Source organism: Narcine bancroftii, chromosome 1, assembly GCF_036971445.1.
Source record: "Narcine bancroftii isolate sNarBan1 chromosome 1, sNarBan1.hap1, whole genome shotgun sequence".
In the NCBI taxonomy this organism is placed as follows: Eukaryota; Metazoa; Chordata; class Chondrichthyes; order Torpediniformes; family Narcinidae; genus Narcine; species Narcine bancroftii.
In genome coordinates, this window is record NC_091469.1 from 474,203,546 (window position 1) to 474,230,963 (window position 27,418).

Sequence of the window (27,418 nt, forward strand, 5' to 3'; positions counted from 1 at the left end):
CGCACCACCAGGTTCAGGAACAGCGGCTACCCCTCCACCATCAGACTCTTTAATGACCATCCCAGCTCATTTGCTTTATTATTGCATGACCTGCTGCACTGAAGCATGGGTTGACTTACCTGGATAGCATACAAAACAAAGCTTCCATTGCATCTTGGTATACAATAAACAATTTGATGCAATCGTCTAAGGTCGTGGTTCTCAACCTTTTTATTTCTACTCACGTACCACTTTAAGTAATCCCTATGCCATCAGTGCTCTGTGATTAGTAAGGGATTGCTTAAGGTGGTATGTGTGTTGGAAGGGAAAGCTGAGAATCACTGCTACTGAAATATTTTGCTGGAGAAAAATCATCATGGCCCATTTCCTTTGGAGTTATGAAACTGCGCACATAACGAGTCAATTAGATACGATTAAAACAGTGGTTTTCAACCTTTTTCTTTCCACCCACATACCACCTTAAGCAATCGCTTACTAATGACAGAGCACCGATGGCATAGGAAATACTTAAAGTGGTATGTGAGTGGAAAGAAAAATACTGGTCTAAGGAAACATCAATGGATGATGACTCTTAAGTACTGTGAGCAAAGATTATTTTTACTTCTACCCAGCCAAAAACTTTGAAGATTTATATTTGGTCTATCCCAAAGGAACTAGAAAGGATTGGTTATTATATTATGAGTGTTTAATGTTTTCCACTGTCATTAGAACACAGAATAGTATAGCAGAGAAAGGGCCGAAAGGCCCATGATGGTGTGCGGACCTGTGTAAACCTACTCCACCACAATCTAATCCTTCCCTCCCGATAAACATGGAACAAGAAGTTATTTGCAAGATGTCACTCACAAAGAAGCAAAGAACTTCACCAGGGTAAATCTGGCAGGGCAAGGTCTACTGCATAGTCATGGACATTCAGCAACATTTAACATGATTAAAAATTTGCTAGAGGTATACAAAATGATGAGGGGTATAGATAGAGTAGATATAGGTAGGCTTTTTTCCACCTCCATCAGCCAGCTCCCCACCATGACTACCAGCCCCCCCACATCTCCTTCGGGCACACAAAACTCAAAACGGTCAACCAGTTTACCTATCTCGGCTGCACCATTTCATCAGATGCAAGGATCGACAACGAGATAGACAACAGACTCTCCAAGGCAAATAGCGCCTTTGGAAGACTACACAAAAGAGTCTGGAAAAACAACCAACTGAAAAACCTCACAAAGATTAGCGTATACAGAGCCGTTGTCATACCCACACTCCTGTTCAGCTCCGAATCATGGGTCTTCTACCGGCATCACCTACGGCTCCTAGAACGCTTCCACCAGCGTTGTCTCCGCTCCATCCTCAAAATTCATTGGAGCGACTTCATCCCTAACATCGAAGTACTCGAGATGGCAGAGGCTGACAGCATCAAGTCCACACTGCTGAAGATCCAGCTGCGCTGGGGGGTCACGTCTCCAGAATGGAGGACCATCACCTTCCCAAGATCGTGTTATATGGCGAGCTCTCCACTGGCCACCGTGACAGAGGTGCACCAAAGAAGAGGTACAAGGACAACCTAAAGAAATCTCTTGGTGCCTGCCACATTGACCACCGCCAGTGGGCTGATATCGCCTCAACCGTGCATCTTGGCACCTCACAGTTCGGCGGGCAGCAACCTCCTTTGAAGAAGACCGCAGAGCCCACCTCACTGACAAAAGACAAAGGAGGAAAAACCCAACATCCAACCCCAAACAACCAATTTTCCGCTGCAACCGTGTCTGCCTGTCCCGCATCGGACTTGTCAGCCACAATCGAGCCTGCAGCTGACGTGAACTTTTACCCCCTCCATAAATCTTCGTCCGCGAAGCCAAGCCAAAGAAGAAGGTGAGATACAAACCAGAGGACATGGGTTAAGCATGAAAGCGGAGAACTTTAGGGGGAACATGAGGGAGAACTTCTTTCTGCAAATAATGTAGAAAGAGCTGGCAGCTGAAGTGGTACATGTGGGCTTGATTTTAACATGCAAGGAAAATTTGGACAGGTACTTGAATGGGCAGGGTATGGAGGGATTAGGACTGAGTGCAGGCCAGTGGAATGAGGCAGAATAATAATTTATTGTCATCTGATTGTACAAGTTCAACCCAAAACATGCAGACACACAACCAGACATAACACGGATGCAGACAAAATATGCTTATGCAGGGCTAAAGAGTCTGTTTTTCTGTAGTATGTTTTTTAAATGTTTTTAAATTTTCTTTGCTGTGGGTTATATTTTATATTATATATAAATAAATTTTAGAAGAGATAGATTGTGGGGGTTTTTGGGTAGGTTACCACAATCAGAGTTAACACTTAACATCTCATTTAAAATGCAAGAGCTTGGCTGACACCAGTCAGACAGGCACCACTGGTTTTGCAAAAGACAATGAGACTGTTTTTGATGGAATTTTAAAAAAGCAGGTGCAAATAAACAGTCCAGGCTCAATGTGCTGATAAAGATCATTCAAAGATTAGGTTGGCGCTGCAAGAGGTTCTGGTTTTTACAAGCAGAGAGAGAGGAAAAGAGAGGGAGAGAGAGAGAGAGAGAGAGAGAGAGAGAGAGAGAGAGAGAGAAAGAGAGAGAGAGAATTCAATGGCTTTTGGAGGTTGCACATGACAAGCTGGCAGCTTGTGGAAAGACTTCATTCTGAGTTCAGCCTGTTGAAAAAACTTGTAGTCCTTTCAAGAGGAAATGTCTGGCTAGAATGTTTTTCCTGAAATAAGGGAAACAAGAGGAACTCTGTGGTGACCTAGAAGAAGAGGTTATCATTTGTAAAACCCATGATGAGGCAAGTTTCTTCGGCAAGACACTGAAGTGGCTGGTCGGAGGAAATGAGTCTGTGTGTGTCCAATGAGCAACAAATCTCTCTCTGAAAGCTAAAGAACCTTCCTGAGTGATAACAATTTAAGCACCAGAGACTGGTGAAAATTCATAAATGTTAAATTCTATGCACAGTGTAAGAATTGCCTGATACCGGTGAACTTGGAGGAGTGAGAAGTGAATGATTGGGCTGTGAATCAAAGAACATATACATATTACATACATGTGGACTTAGAATTAGAAGGGGGTTAAGTTAATAGTAATAAAGTTTGATCCTATTTTTATGTTTAAAGAAAATTAAAAGCAACTTTTGTTTAAGTAACCATTTGTTTTGGTGAATTTCTATTGCTGCTGGGATTTGGGGTCCTCTGGACTCATTACAAAATTGAGGTCTCATCTTTTTGGATTGAAATATTTGGAGTTTGGGGATTTTAAACTTTTGGATTTTTTGTGATTTATTAATTGGTTTTTCCAAGCTAATTTAAAGCTTGTGTGTGAATGAAAAACAGCAGCAATGGATGTTGAAACATTTTTTGTTACAACTATCACCTGCAGAGCTTCAGAGGAAAAGAAAAGAGGAACTGGTGGTTATTTCTAAGGCATTAAAGGTAACTGAAGTAAAGCATTGGATGAGGAAAATACAAATGCAGAGGATTATAATGAAATATAAGTGAGGTAAAATTTGTTAAGAAAAACTTAGACAATTTTCCGGAGGTTAAATCATTTGATTTACAATTGGAATTGGAGAAATTTAGGGTGGAAGAAGAAAGAGAGAAATGGGAGTTTGAATTGCAGAGACAACAATATGAGGTAGTCGAAGCTGAAAAGCAAAGAGTGGAGGATAAAAATGGAAGATATATGAGGCAGAAGAAATTGTAACATGGAGGAAATTGCTGAAAAATGGAAGGAGGACGATGAACGATAAAGAAAATAGGACTTGAAAAAAGATTGAAAGGGACAGACAGTTTCAATTAGAGAAGTTAAACATTGAGATGGAGGGAGGTAAGAGAATTGAGGCTGTAACTCCTGGGGAGAGGTTTTTGGCTAGTAGAAAGGTAAATCTAGTTCCTCCTTTTGATGAGGGAGATATAGATACATATTTTCAGCTTTTTGTAAAGGTTAATATGAACTCAAGATGGCCAATAGAAAAATGGCCTCTTATGCTCCAAAGTGTATTGAAGGGAAAAACTCAAATTGCATACTCTAGCTTGACTATAGAGCAAGTGGAAAAATCTCATATTGTTAAATCAAGCTTATGAGTTGGTTCCAGAAGCATATAGACAAAAATTTAGGAGTTTGTTGAAAACATGGAACCAATCTTATGTGGATTTTGTTCTGGGAAAATCTGTATGTTTTGACTGTTGGTGCACCTCAAAAGGAATAAACAATGGATTCGGCAGTTTAAGAGAATTGATATTAATTGAGGAATTTAAAAGGTGTGCTCCCGATGAGAGCAAATTATACCTGGATAAGAAATATGAGGGGATTTGGCAGCAAACAGAGAGGTTAGCAGAAATAGTAAGACTGAAATTAAATCTGCGGAGAATGTTAAGAGAAAAGATGAAGGTATGATGGGAAAGGACAGAACTTCTGGATTAGAATGTCATTTTTGTAAGAAACCTGGTCATGTTCTTGCAAACTGTTTAGTGTTGAAAAAGAGAAGAGAAAAGGAGGTTTTACCAGAAACATTTATTTAGACAGTTGAATTTAATGAGAACACATGTTCTATACCTGGTAAGGATGTTATGAATGCCTTCAAGCCTTTTGTGTCCGAGGGTTGGTTTCAGTAGAGGATGGAAAATAACAGGATCCAGTTAAGATTCTTAGAGATAGTGGGGCTGCTCAGTCACTGTTGTTGGAGAATGTTTTAACTCTTGATCAAGGAGTTGATGGACACAGGAGAGACTACTTTCATTAGCGGTATTGGAGATGAGGTAGAATCAATATCTCTGCACAAAATAGTGCTGAATTCAGAATTATTTGAAGGACCAGTTGTAGTAGGAGTTATTTCAAAGTTACCCATGCAAGGAGTCTCATTCTTATTAGGGAATGATTTGGCAGAGGATAAAGTTGGGTCAGTTTTGAGATTAACAATCAGCCTAGTAAGGATGAGGTTCAAAAATATTGTGAGATATATCCTACATGTGCTGTAATAAGGCCTTTGTCTAAGAAAATGATGAGAGCAGAGGAAGATCCAGTTGTTGCCCAGTACATATAAAATAGTCCAGAAGGAGCAGGTTAAATGTGAGAGATTTCTCTTTGCCAAGGAAAGAGTTAATTGAGCAGCAAAAGAGAGATACAGATCTTGTTGACTTTAGGGACAAAGCTGTAAATGAGGAAGACATTAAATAAATGGCTTGTGGATATTACTTGAAGGGTGAATTGTTGATGAGGAAATGGAGACCTCTTGATATTTCTGCTAATGAAGAATGGGGGGGGGGGGGTTGATTCATCAGGTGATCATTCCTAGAATCTACTGGAATTAAATTTTAAATTTGGCCCATAGAACACCATTGTGTGGTCATCTTGGTGTAAAGAAAACCATGAATAAAATTTGGAAACAATTTTTCTGGCCTGGTTTGAGGAAGGATGTTTTAAATTGGTGCCAGACATGTTGTGGGGAAACCTTACCAGGGCCAGCCTGTTGCTCCCTTGCAACCTATTCCTGTTGTTGGGGAACCTTTCACTTGGGTTATTGTGGATTGTGTGGGTCCCCTGCCTAAAACAAAACCTGAGAATCAGTACTTGTTAACAATTATGTGTACGGCATCCAGATTTCCAGAAACTATACCAATGAGGAATATTAAAGCAAAAGCAGTTGTAAAGGCTTTGGAATTTTTGTTCCCCACAGTGTTTGGGTTGCCTAAAGAGATCCAGAGTGATCAAGGAACTAACTTTATGTCCGAGTTGGTTCAGCAGCTGATTTATGAGTTGGGAATTAAACAGATCACTCCATCTGCGTACCATCCTGAAACTCAGGGAGCTTTGGAAAGATTTCATTCTACTCTTAAAAATATGATGAGGATTTATTGTCTGGAGAATGGGAAATATTGGGATGAGGGTATTCATTTACTGTTATTTGCAGAAAGAGAGGTTGGGCAGGTTTCATTAGGTTCCAGCCCTTTTGAAATTGTGTTTGGACATCAGGTTAGAGGACCTTTAATGTTGTTAAAAGAACAATGGGTTAATGAGGATTTGCTGGATTATGTTTTCAAATTTAAAGATCGGTTACAAAAGTGTAGACTTTGGCTCAAGAGAATTTAGAAATGGCTCAGGATAAAATGAAGTGTTTATTTGACAGGAAAGCAGATTTTAAGACAGGAAGTAAAGTGTTCATTTTTTTCCCAAGACATGACAACCCTCTAAGAGAGAAAGTTTCTGGATCATACGAAGTGAGATCAAAACTGAATGATGTTAGTTATGTGATAAACACTCCAGATCGTAGGAATAAAACTTAGGTCTGTCACATAAATAGGTTAAGGGTAGTGGAGAACAGTCTGTATGAGAGGTGTTAGTTGTCGTCAGGGTTGAGGAAGTTATGGATCATAAGATTATGGAAACAGAATCTCATGAGGGTAACCTTAAAGAAACCATGGTTCCTGCGCTCCTATCTAACTCAGCAATTTTGGAAAATTTGGAGGAAAACTTAGGCCATCTTAAATCACACAAACAGAAGCAGTTCATTTTTAAATATGTTAATTTGTTTTCTGATGCGCTAAAAAGGACGTCAGTAATTTATCATGATCAGTGGCCACCAGGGATCTCACACTGGCCGGATGTGTGAACAACGCAGAGGAAACACAGAAGCCAACATTTTGACCTGGAATAGAGTCTCATCTGCAATGAAAGAATTTGCTGTGTTACCCAATGGTACTGGGTCAAAGATGCTCCGTGCTGGATGGAAAAGGTCATCGTGAGCTAGTGGAGTTGTTCTAGTGAACCGGTACGGACTCGAAAGGCCGACATGGCCTGTTTCCGCTCCGTAAATGGTTATATGGTTATACGTGGGAGAAGCAAGTCCCATAAAACAACACCCATATAGAATAAACATTCGGAAGAGCAAAGTCATGGATCAGGAAGTGGAATACATGTTAAAAAATGATATTATTGGTCCTTCGAACTCAGATTGGAGTTCTCCTTGTATTCTGGTATCGAAACCAGATGGGACTGTACAGATTGCAGGTAGGTTAATTCAGTAACTAAAATGGAGGCTTATCCTATTCTTAGAATTGATGATTATATTGATAAAATTTGGGAAGCTAAATTTCTTCCTAAAGTTGTGTGTGCCTCGAACTGAGAGAGGAAGGATTATTTCTGCATTTATAATTCCATCTGGATTATATGAGTATAATGTGCTACCTATGGCATGAAAAATGCCCCCGCAACATTCCAAAGAATTATTAATTTGGTAATCCAAGGGTTGACACATACATATGTTTATATTGATGACTTGGTCACAAAATGTGACACATGGGAAGAACATCTAAGGGACAAATTGTTTCCAAGATTATCCAAAGCTAACTTAACTGTTAATTTAGCAAAAAGTCACTTTGCAAATGCTACTGTAACATATTTAGGTTATGTAGTTGGTCATGGAAAAGTTGTACCTATTCAAGCTAAGGTGAATGTAACTTCTGAGTTTCCTATTCCCAATGGCAAGAGAGCAGTGAGAAGGTTTTTAGGAATGGCAGGATATTATAGGAAATTTTGCTGAGGCTGTTCTTCCTTTAACCAATCTTTTGAAGAAATGGGAGAAATTTTTGTGGACTAAAGTTTGTCAGACAGCTTTGGAAAATTTACTGGAGATCCTATGCCATTACCCTGTTTGCAAATCTCCTGATTTTGACAGACCATTTTCTTTAGCAGTGGATGCCAGTGAATGGAGCAGCAGGTGCAGTTTCATAACAAAAACATAATGAAATTGACCATCCAGTTGCCTACTTTTCAAAAAAATACAATGTTCATTAAAGGAACTATTCCACTATTGAGAAGGAACTGTTGTCTATAATACATGCTCTGCAGAATTTTGATGTATATCTGGGTACCTCTCATGAACCAATTGTGATATTTATTGACCACAATCGTCTGGTGTTTTTGAATAAAATGAAGATTAAAAACAGAAGATGGTTAAACTGGAGTTTAATATTGCAAGAAAATAATCTGCAAATTAATCATATCAAAAGTACAAATAATGTAATAGCGTATTATTTGTCAAGATGTAAAAATTGAACATGTAACAAAATAGAAACTCTCAACATTGGGATATGTTGTTATAACATGTTACATATTTAGTGTAATGTTATTACTGTAGTTGGGGTCTTTCATGGCTTGGTTCAGCATCATGCTGAAGAAGATTGAAAAGAGGGTTGGTGCGAGAACACAGCCTTGCTTCACGCCATTGTTAATGGAGAAGGGTTCAGAGAGCTCATTGCTGTATCTGACCCGACCTTGTTGGTTTTCTTGCAGTTGGATAACCATGTTGAGGAACTTTGGGGGGCATCTGATGCGCTCTAGTATTTGCCAAAGCCCTTTCCTGCTCACGGTGTCGAAGGCTTTGGTGAGGTCAACAAAGGTGATGTAGAGTCCTTTGTTTTGTTCTCTGCACTTTTCTTGGAGCTGTCTGAGGGCAAAGACCATGTCAGTAGTTCCTCTGTTTGCGCGAAAGCCGCACTGTGATTCTGGGAGAATATTCTCGGCGACACTAGGTATTATTCTATTTAGTAGAATCCTAGCGAAGATTTTGCCTGCAATGGAGGGCAGCGTGATTCCCCTGTAGTTTGAGCAGTCTGATTTCTCGCCTTTGTTTTTGTACAGGGTGATGATGGTGGCATCACGAAGGTCCTGAGGCAGTTTTCCTTGGTCCCAACAAAGCTTGAAAAACTCATGCAGTTTGGCATGCAGAGTTTTGCCGCCAGCCTTCCAGACATCTGGGGGGATTCCATCCATACCTGCTGCTTTGCCACTTTTCAGTTGTTCGATTGCTTTATATGAAGACACTGTTTACATCCAGTACCGCACGGATGGCAGTCTCTACAATCTGAGGCGCCTGCAAGCTCACACCAAGACACAAGAGAAACTTGTCCGTGAACTACTCTTTGCAGACGATGCCGCTTTAGTTGCCCATTCAGAGCCAGCTCTTCAGCGCTTGACGTCCTGCTATGCGGAAACTGCCAAAGTGTTTGGCCTGGAAGTCAGCCTGAAGAAAACTGAGGTCCTCCATCAGCCAGCTCCCCACCATGACTACCAGCCCCCCCACATCTCCATCGGGCACACAAAACTCAAAACGGTCAACCAGTTTACCTATCTCGGCTGCACCATTTCATCAGATGCAAGGATCGACAATGAGATAGACAACAGACTCGCCAAGGCAAATAGCGCCTTTGGAAGACTACACAAAAGAGTCTGGAAAAACAACCAACTGAAAAACCTCACAAAGATAAGCGTATACAGAGCCGTTGTCATACCCACACTCCTGGTCGGCTCCGAATCATGGGTCCTCTACCAGCATCACCTACGGCTCCTAGAACGCTTCCACCAGCGTTGTCTCCGCTCCATCCTCAACATCCATTGGAGCGCTTTCATCCCTAACGTCGAAGTACTCGAGATGGCAGAGGTCGACAGCATCGAGTCCACGCTGCTGAAGATCCAGTTGCGCTGGGTGGGTCACGTCTCCAGAATGGAGGACCATCGCCTTCCCAAGATCGTGTTATATGGCGAGCTCTCCACTGGCCACTGTGACAGAGGTGCACCAAAGAAAAGGTACAAGGACTGCCTAAAGAAATCTCTTGGTGCCTGCCACATTGACCACCGCCAGTGGGCTGATATCACCTCAAACCGTGCATCTTGGCGCCTCACAGTTTGGCGGGCAGCAACCTCCTTTGAAGAAGACCGCAGAGCCCACCTCACTGACAAAAGTCAAAGGAGGAAAAACCCAACACCCAACCCCAACCAACCAATTTTCCCCTGCAGCCGCTGCAACCGTGTCTGCCTGTCCCGCATCGGACTTGTCAGCCACAAACGAGCCTGCAGCTGACATGGACTTTTACCCCCTCCATAAATCTTCGTCCGCGAAGCCAAGCCAAAGAAAAAGATTACTGTAGTTATTGTAAAGTCAGTTTAGTTATAACTGAATTTTAACTTGAGTTAAAATTCCTTTGTAGGGGGAGACTGTTATGGGTTATATTTTATATTATATATAAATAAGTTTTTAAAAGAGATAGATTGTGGGGGGTTTAGTGTAGGTTACCACAAACAGAGTTAACACTTCACATCTCATTTAAAATGCAAGAGCTTGGCTGAAGCCAGTCATGTAGGCACCAGTGGTTTTGCAAAAGACAATGGGACTGTTGTGGAAGGTATTTTAAAAAGCAGATACAAATAAACAGTCCAGGCTCAAAGTGCTGATAAAGATCTTTCAAGGATTGGGTTGGCTCTGCAAGAGGTTCTGCTTTTTGCAAGCAGAGAGAGAGGGGAAAATACCATAGAGAGAGAGAGAGGGAGAGAGAGAGAGAGAGAGAGAGAGAGAGAGAGAGAGAAATCAGTTGCAGTTCTGCAGTGACTTTTGGAGGCTGCAACATGACAACCCCCATTGAAAAACACCATTTTGAAGACGGGCTGCAAGTTCTGAGTTCAGCCTGCTGAAAATCCCTTATCGTCCTTATAAGAAGAAATGGCTGGCGAGCGAGTTTCTCCTTAAATAAGGGAAACAAGAGGAACTCTGTGGTGACCTGGAAGAAGAGGTTATCGTTTGAAAAACCCATGATGGGGAAAGTTTCTTCAGCAAGACACTGAAGCGGTTGATCAGTCTGTGTGTGTGTCCAACGAGCAACAAATCTCTCTCTGAAACCACTGAGAACTTTCCTGAGTGGTAACCATTTACCTTTAAGTACCAGTAAAAACTCATAAATTTTAAATTCTGTGCACAGAATGAGAATTGCCTGCTACTGATAAACTTGGAGAAGTGAAAAGTGAATGATTGAGCTGTGAACATATACACATTACATACACATATTCTTAGAATTTGAAGGGGGTTAAGTTAGGTTGTGTTAAGTTAAAGTTTGATCCTGTTTTTATGTTTAAAGAAAATTAAAAGCAACTTTTGTTTAAGTAACCATCTGTCTTGATTATTTTCTATTGTTGCGGGGTTTTGGGGTTCTCTGGACTTGTAAAATCTTTTTTAAATTAATTTTTTAAAATTAAATTTTTAAAATTTAGACATATAGCTTGGTAACAGGCCATTTTGGCCCACGAGCCCATGCCATCCAATTCACCTACAACCCCTCCCCCCCATACGGTTTGAAGGGCGGGAGGAAAACGGAGCACCCAAAGGAAACCCATGCAGACACAGGGAGAATGTACAAACTCTTTATAGACAGCATGGGATTCGAACCGTGGTCCCGATCACAGGTGCTGTAACAGTATTGCTGTAACTGCTACGCTAACAGTACTGCCCTATGGTTCAGAATGAAATATATTTTTTAAAAATGTATTAAGTTATTATTTCTGTCCATAGGTCTGGTCTCCCTATTTGAGGGAGGATATAGGGTAAAATCCCTGTTGTCCGGATTTCAAGCAACCGGTTAAAAAATTGCGGAAAATAAATGAGTAAAAAAATTATGGAAGTTTAAAATTGATGTGCCTTGTTGTTAGTTCACCAATCATGCAATATGCAATCTCAAGCAACTGGGAAATTCACTAATCTGGCATCTTCCTATCTCCAAAAGTGCTGGACACCAGGGTTTTTACTGTATTCACAATGTATGCTGTCAATATAGAGTTCACATGTGCTTTAAAAATTTACAGCACAGTTGAAGTTGTACCGCCCAATTACACCCAAATTAACCTACAAATGTTCTCTCCCTGTGACCCGCATGGGTCTCCCCTCCCAAAGTGCTCCTGGTTCCTTACATACTCCAAAGATGCACAGCTTCTTAGTCTGATTGGCCACTGCCCGAGTATCCATGATAGCCAGTGGCAGAGTGAAACATGCAGATGCTGGGTGTGTTGCACTGATTTTGATGTCAGAGGGGTACTACAGGGCATGTGTGAATAAATAGATTGGAGGGAAGTGGGGGAATGGGATAAGCCAGAGGGCTCAGCATAGACTTGAGGGGCCAATCATCCTTGAGCTATGTCCAAAGGAAAAATAAATAGAGTTTCTCACCCACCTTTGCAGTTCAACAAGAAGTAACGCATATTGTGGCTGAATGAAGCATCGAAGGATGTACAGTTCGGGATCAGATCACAGGACAGGCACCGCCGGTTAAAGGTTCCACTGGTCTCTGCACTGAAGGCAGAAGAATGTCCCTTAGCAAACATTGTTATCATTCAGTGGATATTACTTGAATGTACATAATGAGTTTTATCTGGTCAAAGTGCCCCAAATTGAAGAATTCCATAAAGTGATATGGGGCCAGAATGTGTGTTAACCTTTTCCAGCCCAACAGCGTCTAAGATCCCTGCATTCCTCTGATTCAGATTTCCTGTGCACCTCTCCATCAGCGACCACACTTCACGTGGTATTGGGCTCCAAGCCTTGGAATCCTCTCCATCAATTTCTCTCTCCTCTTTCCCTCCCTCTCATTCTCTCATCCTCTTTCTCTTTCTTTCTTTCATTCTCATCTTTTTTCAGTGATCCTCCTCTCTCTCCTCTCTCTCATCCTCTCCCATATTCCCTCTCCTCCCCTTTCATTCTGCTCTTACATCCTCTCTCTACCACTTCCCCCCCCCTCCCACACATCCATGCACACGCACACACTCAGTCACTCACTCACTCACTCACTCTGTTAGGTCACCTCTCCCAACACTTCCACAGGGCTCTGAGCCAAATATTTACCTTTTATTAATTGCCTTTGAGCACATTTACTCCATTATGGATATTATACTCAAATGACACTATAGTTTAAATATTTATTTGCGTGACTGTTGAACACATGACTGTTTTTGTCACCCAAACTTATTTGTTCATTCAGTTTTGATGGACTAAGTTAAAATGTATTGTTCTGAACTAATTTCGTCTGAAATTCAAAAGCCACTTCATTTTCTGGGCACCCAAGTGAGTGAATGGCATCTACGGGGTGAGCCTAGGACGCCGAGATTCACCTGCTGAATGCTCTGGAGGGTGCCGTGGGTCCATCAGCAAGACATAAGGAAGAGGGAACCCACTTGATGACCTAGAAGATGCAACCACTCACTTGGCTACCCCACAGAGTCTAGGGAGCAAGTCTTAGGACTGCAATAAGGGATATTAACATCTCGATCTACATAACATACCATACCACATTTAAAACAGTCATATAGCACGGAAAAATTCTCTCCTTCCACATCCCCCCCCCCCCCACCCCTCGAGCCTGCAGTGTCCATGAAGCACCCTTTTACACTAATCCCATTAGGTTCTCTGCACGTTCTCCCCAGAGGCTCCACTGCCTGAGGCCATTTAAAGCCGTCAATTAACTTACCAACTGGAAACTGGAGTACCCAGAGGAAATGCAGACTGTCACGGAGAGAACTTACAAAATCTACGCTGATGGCTTCTGATGTCGGGGTTGAACCTCGGTCTCTGGAGACCTAAGGCACCAGCTTCACTGGTTTTGTGGAGTACCCAGAGGAAATGCAGACTGTCACGGAGAGAACTTACAAAATCTACGCTGATGGCTTCTGATGTCGGGGTTGAACCTCGGTCTCTGGAGACCTAAGGCACCAGCTTCACTGGTTTTGTGGAGTACCCAGAGGAAATGCAGACTGTCACGGAGAGAACTTATAAAATCTACGCTGATGGCTTCTGATGTCGGGGTTGAACCTCGGTCTCTGGAGACCTAAGGCACCAGCTTCACTGGTTTTGTGGAGTACCCAGAGGAAATGCAGACTGTCACGGAGAGAACTTACAAAATCTACGCTGATGGCTTCTGATGTCGGGGTTGAACCTCGGTCTCTGGAGACCTAAGGCACCAGCTTCACTGGTTTTAGTGACTGTGAGTATTGCAGCTCAATCTGACCTTTCCTCACTTCTCTGCAACACACTGGCCCTTCTCAAGGGATGGCATTGAATTCAATACCCCAAAGAGATGGAGAAACTCAGCAAGTCGCACAGCATTCCTTAGGAAGTAAAGGGTTTCGTGTCTGAGCCCTTCGTCAGCAAACCCAGGCTTGGAATGTTGGTTACCTTTCAGTGTCTATGGAACAGTGTGACCTCTGTGTTTTCTCCAGCGCGTTTGTGTATTGCAATTTAATTCTGGGCCTTGTATCATCCTCCACTAAATGGCAGTTTGACACCCTCCGAGTCCTTTTTCCTTCCTCTGCCTTTTCGCTTCTGTTTGACTCCCCTCCCCTCGCAGGTGTGATCTTGACGATCAGAAACTCACTGAGTGAGCAACTACAGGCATGATTCCAAACTTTACCTTTGGGCATCAATGTCTCGGTACTTTAAAAGGAGAAGCTTCAGAGGCCGAAGTAAAGAATTTAAACGGTCAGTTTCCTGAGCAATTAAAGGCATTTAGGTTGACTGAGAACACTTTTTTTTGTGAGCATTATAAATGCTAGGAGTAGCCCCAGGTTCTGCAGGGCTGAGTCAGGGAAGCAGAACAGTGCACAAAGACCAGATTCTCGGAAGAAAGGCAGGTTGCAATCACAGCAGGCCCACCAGAACTATACCCACCAGGGGCATCCATGGGAGTTCCCTGTTTGCCTGGGTTAAGTGGGCAGCTGGGCCATTGTCGCTTACCCTCATCTACCAGGCACTTGTCCTCTCACAAGCTTAGGAGGCTATGGAACAGGTACTAGTTAATGGGATTAGATGGGTTCTTGATGACCAGTATGGATATGATGGCCCAACGGTCCTGTTTCCATACCGTGTGTCATGTGATTTTACAACTTTAACTATCTGGCCATACACATACACAAAACCAATTATACAAATACACACCTAAACATCCCACCTCCACACATGCACACACATGCATACAAATGCATACACATACATAGAAATGTATGCACACACCTACAAACACATGCATACAGGCACATGCACAGCCATGCATACAAACATATGCACATAAGCACAACACACATGAAGACATACATCCCTGGATAGAAGTACAATACAGATGGACAAATGTACACAGATGCAAGTTCACACAGGTGCAGACCCAAACATAACCTACCTGTACAATTGCCGACGCAAAGGAGAGTCCTCAGTGCTCAGAAAGTAACTGCGTATAAAAGAAAATAATTGAATAACAACTTCTTTCCATGCTAATGTATCAATAGGGCAGAGTATACATTAACAAATTAGAGGTGCTTAAAACATGGGCAGGGCAAACCAGATCAGCAGCGACAGTGGTGGGTAATTCATGGAGTCAGAGCTGTGCAGTAGAGTTAAAGGCCCTTTGGTCCATCACATCCGTGCTTTCCTTTTTTGCCTTTTCTACAGTGATCTTACCTGAGGGCTGTAAGATTCAAATGCCTTGCCCATTTAACTGCCTTGCTTAAACAGAATAATTCTATCTCCTCTGGCAGTGCATTCCAGTTATCAATCAATCTTTGTGTAAAATAAGACTGTCCCCTCTGCAAATAGTATATTGTTTTATATTTCAAGGGGATTTGATTACAAGATGTCTTGCTGCAATAATTTAGAGCCCCATTGATAACATACAAGCTCTATTATCCCCACTGAGGCAAGGATGTATTTCTTCAGTGGAAGCTCACCAAATTATTTCCTGGATGGTGGAACCATGTTATGAAAGGGAATTAACTGGAAAGCTTTGTACTGTAAGGGTTTGAATGAGAAGGAGTGGCTGGAGAGGCTATGACTTTGGGAAACTCTCAGATGGTTAGTGTGAGCAGTTCCTTTGGTCAAACCGCATTCTCACCGGATGCTCAGCCACTTTCACATTGAGAGTTGCTGCAGACACAGGGAGTTGAAACAGCTGTTCCTGCTGTCATTTCTTGATAGCAATCTACAACTTAGGGAACAATGAATATATTCTAAAAGATCCCACGACACCGCTCTTAAGGATCAGGGGGTCGTTCTCTCTGGTATACTGCTTGATGTTTAAACCTCAAGCAACAGGACGAGGTGATTAGCTCTTTGCTATTTGACAGATGTCGCAAGTTAGCTGCAGCACGACCGTGATTGCACTTCAGAGGTACTTCATTGACTAATTAATGTCCTGAGATTATAAAAGCTGTAATAGAAATACTACTTGTATCTAAACAGTGTTACATGTGGCTGAACATCTCAATTCCATCTGGAGATGCTAATTTGGTAGAACAGAGGCAAATTTGGTGTGAGAAGAGCAAATACCAGAGGGGATATCTGTTCAAGGTGAGTGGAAGGACACTTTAGTCAGAGGTAAGATTTTTCACACAGAAAGAGGTGGGTGCCTGGATTGCATTGCCGGGGTGGTGATGGAAGCTGGTACATTCAGGTAGACACGTGAACAATAAAGGATCCTGGGTATGCGGTGGGGAAAACTTAGATTGTTGTGGGGTAAGTTTTCATAGGTCCGCACAACATTGTGGGCTGAGGGACCTCCACTGTGCTGTTCTAAAATGCACCTTTTTCCAATTGTGATCGCTCTTGAAAATGATCCCCCTTCCAGCATGTGAATTCTGATTTGAAAGTTACAGTTGAATCTCTTGCCTTTTACTGAAGAGAATCCAACCTCACTGCATGCAGTTGGTGCACTTTGTAATGGTTCCTAACTTCACTTCGGGATGGCTTGGCTGCACATTTCAAACCATGTCTCCTCCCCAATACATGCCAATCGAGGAAAATCGGATTCCGTCCGTCCATCCAATAGTTCTGTGATATCTTGAAAGTTTTAATCAAATCATGCCTGAATTTCAGGAAATGGTTAAACTGGAGTTTTACAAAGCTGTAAAGTGCAGTCAGCTACCCTCTAATACATTTGATGCAAGGAACAGAATTGTATTATTTTGTGTTCCTGCTTTCTACGCTCATGAACTACTGAGTCTCTTCCATCCCTCTCTATGCTTATTCTTTTAACATTTGCAAAGTGTTATGATTTACACTTTTAATTCTGACTTTACATCTGTCCACAATAAAATACCATTTTTGACCAAATTACTTAGTCCTTTAAAATCTCTTTGCAATGTAATGTTCCCAACTGTAATCATACCTTTCTTTATTATGTTTTTTACGTGGAACTTGTGTGGTATTTCCATTCTGAAGTGTCTCCCTACCTTCCCGGAGTGGCTGTTCCCACAGGAATGAACAAAACTTCAACTATCCATAATCACACCACAAATCGGAAGTGCGGTATTTAAGGAGGCTGGACGTCCTAGTCATTAGCCCATTGTTCATGGATCGCCTGCAGTTCAGCTTAGAATGTAGGTAATCCATGAAAATAACTGGGGTCAAGGAGGTAAAATGTCAGAACGGAAATGAGTCCTTATTCCCGTTCTGATTTTTTTTTAATACAGATTGTGTTCTGGGAAATTGGGAATAGTTTCCTGGAACACTGTGACTGTAAAAAACTAATTTGTTTTCATCAGGTTTGACTTATTTCCATTGCTTCTGTTGTGATGTGAGTTTTGTCACTCTGAACCATCTTTCATGTTTATAAACAGCTCTACTGTCCTTCCTTAATCTCCAGCTATTCCAGTTACTCTTAACAGAGCTCCCCATTGAGCAGACCACCCCTTCCCCCCCCCCACCCCCCCAGCCTCAGGATGAAAATTTCTCACCTTCATCTTTAAGCTGCAAAGCTTTTATTGTCAAAACCAACAGGACTGATTCCTATCATATAATGTGGAAGGTGGCCTTAGGGCCCCATCAGGTCGACATTGCCTTACAGGGCAACCCTATTCACCATGATCTGGACCTGCCTGACACACAGTAACTATGTTCATTCGGAATGCAAAATGCAAGTAAGAAATCACACAAATCAACATATTACATCGCATCCATAATAACATAATAATATTCAAAGACAAAAAAATCCTCAAATGTTAATCAAAACCCCATCCCCCCCAACAACGTTGCAGAACAAAAAAAACAATAAACTTCACTCCTAAAAATGAATGATAAAAACCAACAAAACTCTGATTATAAATTAGATCTAAAGATTGTGATAATAATTCATAAACGGTCCCCACAAAGTTTAGAATTATTGATTGACTATCGAATCTTTTCTAAACTTAAACAAATATAATATGATTTAGCCACTGAGCATGAGTAGGTGGGGCGGCATCCTTCCACCTGAATAGTACAGCACGACTAGCTGAAAGGGAAGTAAAAGACAAGTTGCAACAGTTATTTGGGGTCAACAAAACATCATTTTCTCCCGTTGAACCGAAATGTGCTACCAAAGGATTTGGTTCCAACTTTATATCCAAGATTAAAGATAAAGTTTTGAAAATCTTCTTCCAGAACTTGTAAAGACTAGGACAGGATCAAAACATGTAAATTAAAGAGGCCTCATCTCTCTTGCATTTATCACATATGATGGAATATTTGGGAATATTTTTGGGAGATAAATTGGTAAAATTAGAGTAGGTTACATATACACACTTTAAAATAGATCTTATTTCAAATACTGAAGAATTCAAATTCAGTGACTTTACAGAAACTATGGAGAATGGTATGCACATTTTAAAAGTAGCTGCTAATTGAAATGATGTCTGTTTTGGACCTTTTTGCAAGGCTTTTGACCTTGCAAAGTGTTCACTCAGAGGTCATTGAGAGGTTTGTTTACCTAAAACAACAGATGGATCTGAAGACTAACTCCTATTGTTTGCTGGAGAAGGTTGGGGATTTTTGCAAGTGAGAGAGAGAAGGACATGCTGTTGGCAATTTGAATCTCAGATAGAGAGAGAGACAGAAGGGAGTTTAAAGACACACACAGCTGTAACAAGCCAGGAGAAGCTTGTTGGAACTGAAACAGAAGCTCCAGAGTGGCGGATGGCTGGAAGTGCTATCTATCTGATGTTTCTCTTGGAATAAGTGAAACAGAAAGGAACTCTGTGATAGCCTGAAAGGAAGAGTTTATCATCTGGAGAACCCTGATGGGGCAAGTTTCATTAGCGAGGCGACTAATGGTGGTACCTCAGTTGTGGAAATCCTGGAACAACACACCTCTCTCTGCCAATCTACAAGAACCTTCCTGAGCAGTAACCATTTGCCTTTCGAGCACCAAAGCCTGGTGAACTTTATACATGTTAAATTCTGTGCACAGTATAAGAATTTCCTGCAACCAGAGAACTTTAAAGAATGAGAAATGAGATTGAACTGTGAACCAAAGAACTTAAATTTACACACACATCACATACAAATCCGCTTAGAATTAGAAGGGGGTTAAGTTGGATTAGTTAAGTTAATAGTGATAAGTTAAAGTTTGATTCTTTTTTATGTTTAAAGATAATTAAAATAACTTTTGTTTGAATAACTACTTGTTGTGGTGAATATCTATTGCTGCTGGGTTTTGGGGTCCTTTGGGCTCATAACACACAACACAAGTTTACCTCTGGATAGAAACGAGATATTTTGGCTTTAGAAATATGGGCCCTTCGTACAACCTTAAATTGTAATAAACAATGGAGAGGACATAACAACATCATTTTGAATAACCTTAAAATTCAATCCCAGATCTCTTCAGATATGGACAAATTTAAATCCTGTTCCCAAGCATTTATAATTTTAAGTATCAGGGCAGGCCTTAGGTCAGCCATTTCATCATAAGTGGTCGGCAGGATCACAAACAGCAAGGAGGAAGGGTCCAGGAGGGAGATCGATCAGCTCAGTGAACGGTGTAACGACAACAACCTTGTGCTCAACATCAGCAAAACCAAGGAGATGATTTTGGACTTCAGGAGGATGTCAGGGGAACACGACCCGATCCTCATCAAGGGCTCAGTAGTGGAGAGGGTCAAGAACGTCAAATTCCTGGGTGTCAACATCTCTTAGGATCTGACCTGGTGCCTCCACGTTGATGCAATCACAAAGAAGGCTCACCAATTTGTGAGGTATCTGAGGAGATTCGGAATGTCACTAAAGTCTCTTGAAAACTTCTTCAGGTGTACTGTGGAGAGCATTCTGACTGGTTGTATTACTGCCTGGTATGGAGGTGCCAACTCTCAGGCCAAGAATATACTCCACCTCAAAGACTCCCACCACCCAGGCCATGCCCACTTTACTCTGCTATCAACAGGGAAAAAGGTACAGAAGCCTAAAGTCGAGCACTCAGCAGCACAGGGACAGCTTCAACCCACTGCTATCAGATTCCTGAATAATCAATGAACCAAAGACACTGCCTTACTTTTCGTGCACTGTTTTTTTTATAGTAATGTCATAAGATGGTTATAATATGAATGATTGCATCATGATGCTTCCGCAAAACATCGAATTCATGACTTGCTCATGCCAATAAATTCCGATTCTGATTCTATTGATTCTAAATAAAGGATATTAAACCTTAACGCAAAAAATGTATCCACAACTGTTGTACTACCAATTAACCACATTAGACACTGAGTTGTGATTAATAGGTTTTAATTACCATAAGACATCAGCACATCTCACATGTTGTTGCCCCGGTTCTAAGGCAGGTACAGAGGGAAGGGTTTGGGCATAACAGCCTTTATGGGGATTCTGAGGGGAGGAGTCACAGGTACAGGGGCGGGTCAGCCCATACAGTACATTCATACAGACAGTTCATCCTTTCTTTTAAAACAGAGTCCAGTGGGGTGAAGTGGATCAATGTCCATTACAGGTTCAGCCTGTCTGGTGGTCTCGTCTGTTGTTGTGACTGTCGCAGGGCATGCTGTGGCTCAGCTGCTGGGCTGGCTCCTGAGCTGTGTTTTGGACAACAGCCTGAGTGGCTGAGGAGGGCTAATAGGATTGTAAGGTTGCTCAGTCCTTGGTTGGGGCGGGATGCCGGGTACAATTAGTGGGGCCGGATGGCTGGTTAGGTCATGGGGAGGGGGGGGGGAGTACTGCTTGGTCAATCGAGGGGTCCCCTGCATGTCCAAGGTCCCAGATGGAAACTGTGTCTTGCTCCCCCATCCTGGTACTTCATGTAAGCAAACTGGGGGGTTTGTGTGGATCTTCTCAACCAGGGGATCAGTCTTATGGCTCCTGGAATGCCTACAGAGCAGGACAGGCCCAGGGGTTGGCAGCCAAGATGAAAGTTTGGTTCCCGACACCAACTTCCTGGGAAAGAAGACAGCCTTTCATGCGGAGTAGCATTAGTGGCAGCACAGAGGAGGACCTGGTAGCGTGGAGCGCCTCAGGGAGGACCTCTTGCTACTGGGAAATGGACAGGCCTTTCGACCTGAGGGCTAGGAGAATTACCTTCCAAATGGTGGCGTTCTCCCTTTCTATCTGGCCATTCCCTCAGGGGTTATAGCTCATGGTCCTGCTCGTGGCTATGCTCTTGGCCAACAGGCACTGGCACAACTCCTCGCTCATAAATGAGGATCCCCGGTCACTATGGATATAGCGGGGGGTATCCGAACAGAGTGAACAGATTGCGTAGTGACTTTATGACAGTAGCCATAATCATGTCTGGGCAGGGGATGGCGAATGGGAAGTGTGAGTATTCAGCGATAATATTGAGAAAGTACACATTTTGGTTGGTGGAGGGGAGTGGGCCCTTGAAGTTTAATTAGGTGAGCTTTCTCTGACCAGGCAGCTTCAGGTCAGTTCCCTGATGTCCTCATCTGAGTAGGGGAGGTTGCAGGCTCTAACGAAGTGGTAGAGCCTGGTGACCTTGGCGTGGCAGAGGCTGTTGAGGAGGGCTTGGAGGTGGTCCAACTGCGCGTTGACACATGTCCACCAGGACAGGACATCGGGCGGGGGGGGTGTGGTGGGGGAGGTGCTTGTTGAGCTTCCCGGGCCAGTACAAGATCTCATAGTTGTACTTGTCATTCTTAATTTTTCCCCGCTGTTTTTTATTGAACATAAAAGCGTCTGCACATTGGTCAGTCAGGATGAACGATTTGCCAGCCAGGTAGTGCGTCCAATGAAGCAGGTACTGGCAAATCTCCACTATGGCCTAGGCCTCCTTCTTGATGGCTGAGTGTCAGAGTTTGGGGCCTGGAGGGTCCAGGAAAAAAGTGCTCCAGGCCTGTCCGCCTGCTTAAGCGTGGCAGCTAGGGCAAAGTCAGATGCGTCACTCTCCACCTGGATCGGGATTGATTCATCTACAGCATGCATAGCTGCCTTGGCGATGTCATCCTTGATGAACGTCAATGCTGTTTGGGCATCTACCGACAGGAGAAAGCTGGTAGTTTTCACCAGGGGGTGGGCTTTGTCTGCATGACTGGGGAGGAGTTTGGCCGTAACACCCTTTATGGGGATTCTGAGGGGAGGAGTCACAGGTACAGGGGTGGGCCAGCCCTGACAGTACATTCATAGAGACAGGGCTAATAGCTGTACCACTATGACATTCACATCTGGTGCCCAAAAGAAACCAGGTATTGAGATTGAAGAAAATGTCTGATTTTTTAAAAAAATGAGTATTCAGTAAATTGTACTTCTCAGAGAGTTGTTGAAATGATGCAAAACTATTATCCAAAAAATCTATGAAATATTCAATACCCTTTCTGTGCCAAATTTGAAAAGCAGAATCTTGCAAAGCTGGTTGGAAAAGGTGATTGAATGAAATCGGACTTGAAAGAAAAAAGTCATGAAATCCAAAATGCTTCTTGAGCTGAACCCATACTCTCACAGAGTATCTGATAACTGGATTGTCAATGGAATTGTCTAAAGAAAAAGGGAGTGAGGATCCGCTGGAATCTGCTGAGGCCAAATTTGGAGTGTCGTGTACAGTTTGGGTCACCAAAGTATAGGAAAGTTATCAACAAATTGGAGAGAGTACAGAGAAGATTTACTAGAATGTTGCCAGGGTTACAGGGTCTAAGTTATAGAGAAAGGTTAAATAAGTTAGGTCTTTATTCTTTGGAATGTAGAAGGTTGAGAAGGGATTTGATTGAGGTATTTAGGATTATTAGGGGTATAAACAGAGTTGACGTAGAGAGGCTTTTTCCTTTAAGAATGTGGGAGATACAAATGAGAGGACAAGAATTGAGAGTTAGGGGGAAAAAGTTTAAAGGAAACATGAGGGGGGGGGACTTCTTTACTCAGAGGGCAGTGGGTGTGTGGAAGAAGCTTCCAGACGAAGAGGCAGAGGCGGGCTCAATATTAGCATTTAAGGAGAAGTTGGATATGAACAAGGACGGGAAAGGAATGGAGGGATACGGGTTGAGTGTAGGTCAGTGGGGTTAGGTGGGAGAATGTTCAGCATGGACTAGATGGGCCAAGTTGGCCTGTTTCTGTGCTGTAATCGTTATATGGTTATATGGTTAATGGAAAGTATTTTAGCAATGTTAAGGTCCATTGGTACAGTTGGCTCGTTTTGCATTCAATATGGACTATGTATTGGTTTGTTTTTTTTAATGTATAAAATCAATAAAAATATTTTAAAGAGAGAGATGTACAACATGGTAACAGGCCCTTCCAGCCCATGAGCCCGTACCCCCGAAGTACACTAATGAACCACCAACCCCTGTACGCTTTGGGAGGGCAAGAGGAAATCAGAGTGCCCGGAGGAACCCACACAGACACGAGGAGAATGTGCAAACTCCTTCGACAACAGCAGATTCGAACCCTGGTTGCTGCCGCTGTAATAGCGTCGTGCGACACTAACCGGGCCTCAAATGATCATTTGAATTAAAAATCAACACACTTTCTTTTCTTCCAATACAGTAAAACCCCTGTGATCCAGATTTCAAGTGATTGGCAGCCTCATGCAACTGGCAAAAATATCACGGAAAATAAATAGGTAAAAAATATGATTGTTTAAAATTGGCCGCCTCACTGTTACCTCACCAACCGGAAAATTCACTTATCTGGCTTCGACCAATACCCATGGGTGCTGGATACCAGGGGTTTTACTGTGGTATCATCTATCCTCTTCATTGTCTTGAGCCTTGTTTTAGTGTTTCAACAAAATCAAAGGTAGTAGGAGCAGGTGACCTTTGATGCTTCATCATTGTGAGTGCTGAACTAGGTCGCAAGCCCCTGAATAGGCCATGAGTTATATCTATGCACCAGGCTTGTGTTAAATGGGGTTAAACAAGAAAGTCTGCAGGAGGGAGGGAGGGGGAACTGATGCTAGTGGCCCCGGTACTCCAATCCATTGTGCATACGCCAGCTGGCACTAGCGCATGCACGCAAGAAGAAACATGGCCTATGGACCCTGGGACGCCGCATTTAACATGGTAAGTGTCCCCCTTCTTCCCCTACACCCCCAAATGGAGGACAGATTAAAGTCTGGCTCGAGGTGGTGCCAGACAGAGGACAGATTACTCAAAACGCTGGACGGTCTGGCCTAAAACCAAACGTTTGGCCACCCTATCTGTAACTCGGCAGTCTGGTCTGTGATTTATTTGCCGTACCTATGTGTGGGTTGACTTGCTGGATTGGAAGCAAAACGAACCTTTTCACTGTACAACATGTGATAATAAACTTGAATTTGAACCCTCCTAAATTTACTTGAGCCCTTCTTGGAGACTTACATTTTTTGATGAAGTTCATCATACGTCAAAATCTGTGTCACATCCCAATTCCCGGAGGTGATGGATTGCAAGTTATCAATACTATTGTTCACCTAGAGGTAGAAAGCGGAGAATCAGACTTAATCTATATCCGAGTCAGCACCTTTTTGAATATGCTCTTTATTGGCTGTTTCCTGGAGGTTTCCTCTAAAAATATTTGTTTAATCATTCCAGGAATGAACTCTCCAGCTGATGTAAGTGAATTTTACATTTACATTTAGGTCATAGAGTTTGGGAATTGACCTTTTGGCCACCTAAGTCTATGCTGACAATCAACCCACTTATTGGGGCGCCACAGTTAGCGCAGCAGTTAGCACAACGTCATTACAGCTCCAGGGATCGGGACTGGGCTTCAAATCCCGTGCTGTCTGTAAGGAGTTGATAAGTTTTCTTACCGTGTCTGCGTGGGTTACCCCCGGGGACTCAGGTTTCTTCCTGCCGTTCGAAACCAACCAGGGTTGCCGGTTAACCAGAAATAATTGGTCAGCATGGGCTTGTGGGCCAAAATGGCCTGTTACCATGCTGTATGTCTAAATTTAAAAATAATTAATTACGTTTTTTTAAAACTGAGATGTACAGCATGGCCACAATCCCTGTGCTGTCCAATTACACCCGATTTATCTACACCCTCGGTGCCCTTAGAAGGGTGGGAGGAAACCGGGAGCACACAGGAAGCCCATGCAGACATGGGAAGAAGATACAAACTCTTTACAGACCTGGGTCGTTGGCGCTGTGACAGTGTTGCACTAACCGCGGCGTTAACCGGGCTGCCTCATTTCATATTATACCATTTCATTCTCCCTGCGATCCTAACAGGATTCTGCTGTTCTACCGCTTACTCTCACCCTAAGGGGAAATTTACAGCGAGGAATTAACCGGACCACCTCTACGTCTTTGGGATGTGGGAGGAAACCTGCAGGGAAATGGCGGAGCTGCCGTAATGGCGGTGCTGTGATGGAGAATGGGGAGCAGAGACGCAATACTCCCTTTGGGTCTAACTGCCTAGTCTGACTGCCATCAGCTCGACGCAGGTTTTAAGCAGCCTGTTAAAGGAGCCAACAGTGGTTTTATTTAAAATCCCGCAACCGCAGACTCTATGCCCAAGATGGCAGCGCCAATGATCAGGAGCAGGCCATGAGAAATGGAGGTCTGGTGCAGGGCGCCAGAATATGGGGGGGCCACTCCCCCCCATCTGAGAAGGAGATGACCCACAGGCAGTGACCACAACGGTGGAGTAGTGAGGGGTTTGGCGGCTGAAGGACCCACACAGGCTATTGGTAACCTGAGGAGAGGAACCCTCAGCTGGGGGCTGCTGGAAACTGCGATTAAGGGACTCGCGCCAGGCTGCAGACTGCTGGAGACTGGCTGGAAACTGTCTGAAAGAGCACCGGGTATCAGAACCAGGATGTGAATGGGTGCCTAGAGCATTGAAGTGTTCCTAATCATAACGGAGGGCTAGGGCTGCCAACTGTTTGGGCCAGACTCTGTGGCTGTGGAGGCTGCAGGGATGCTGGAGGTTAATCCATGGACACTTGGTGACTCTGGTCTTTCCTTTGCACTTCAGGCAATTTCTGTCGATGCTGAATCTGTCTGCCTTACATCAGGCAAAAGGCAATTTTATGTAGTATAACACTGTTTTTATTTCATGAACATATTAAATATTGAACCTTGAAACCTCAGGGACCATGTGGACCACACACAGACAGCACTGAGGTCAGAACTGAGCCCGGGTCACCAAAGCTGTGAGACTGCAGCTCTATTGGATGCACTGTATAAAACCAAACTATGGGTACGTATGGGAAGGGAATGGAGAGATATGGACTAGGTGCAGGCCAGTGTGGCTAGGCAGAATAATAGTTTGGAATAGACTAGAAGGGTCAAAAGCCCTGTTTCTATGCTGTAGTGTTCTATGGTTTTAGAACCTTAGAACCTACAGCACAGAAAACAGGTCATTCAGCTCTTCTAGTCTGTGTCAAAACATTATTCCTCTAGTCCCATTGACCTCCACCCAGTCCATAACCTTCCAGACCTCCCCCATCCATGTATCTGTCCAATTTATTCTTAAAAATTGATTTACCACATCAGATGGCAGCTCATTCCACACTCCCACCACTCTCTAAGTGAAGAAGATCCCCCTAATGTTCCCCCTAAACCTTTTCCCTATGACCTTTCATATTTATCTCCCCCAATCGAAGTGGAAAGAGTCTACTCGCATTTACTTTCTCTATACCCCTCATAATTTTGTAAACCTCTATCAAATCTCCCCTTATTCTACACACAAAGAAATAAAGTCCTAACCTGTTTAATCTTTCCCTGTAACTCAACTCCTGAAGACCCAGCAACATCCTCGTAAATCTCTGCACTCTTTCAATCTTACTGATATCCTTCCTGTAGTTAGGTGACAAAAACTGCATGCAATTTGGCCTCACCAATGTCTTATACAACCTCACCATAACATCCCAACTCCTGTACTCAATACTTTGATTTATGAAGGGCCAATATGCCAAAAGATTTCTTCATAACCCTGTCTACCTGCGACACCACTTTCAGGGATCTATGTATTTATATTCCCAGATCCCTGAATACCTTAGTGCCCCACCATTTACTGTGTATGGCCTACCTTGCAACACCTCACAGTTGTCTGCATTAAATTCCATCTGCCATTTTCTTCCCCATTTTTCCAGTTGGTCCAGATCCCTCTGCAAGCTTTGAAAGCCTCCCTCGCTGTCCACAACACCTCGAATCTTAGTGTCATCTGCAAATTTGCTGATCCAATTTCCCACATTATCATCCAGATCATTGATATAGACAACAAACAACAATGGTCCCAGCATTGATCCCTGAGGCCCACCAGTCGTCACAGGCTTCCAGTCTGAGAAGCAACCATCCACTACCACTGTCCATCTTTTCTCATTCAGCCAATTTTGAATACAGTTTACAACCTCTCCATGGATGTCCACGTAGACAACATCCACAGCCTTTCCTTCATCTACTTTC

General features: G+C 43.0%; 1 protein-coding gene across 4 annotated transcripts in view; it reads right to left on the reverse strand.

Annotated features, from left to right (window-relative positions):
- The window catches only part of dpp6a (dipeptidyl-peptidase 6a), an 810,473-nt gene that overhangs the window by 62,403 nt on the left and 720,652 nt on the right, over positions 1–27,418 (reverse strand). For all 4 annotated transcript variants that reach the window (XM_069914792.1, XM_069914791.1, XM_069914794.1 and 1 more), the window contains exons 14-16: positions 24,383–24,474; positions 15,004–15,051; positions 12,013–12,131 (exon numbers count right to left, since the gene is read on the reverse strand). In XM_069914792.1, the coding sequence (XP_069770893.1) occupies positions 12,013–12,131; positions 15,004–15,051; positions 24,383–24,474 (259 nt within the window). The remainder of the gene's footprint in view (positions 1–12,012; positions 12,132–15,003; positions 15,052–24,382; positions 24,475–27,418) is intronic.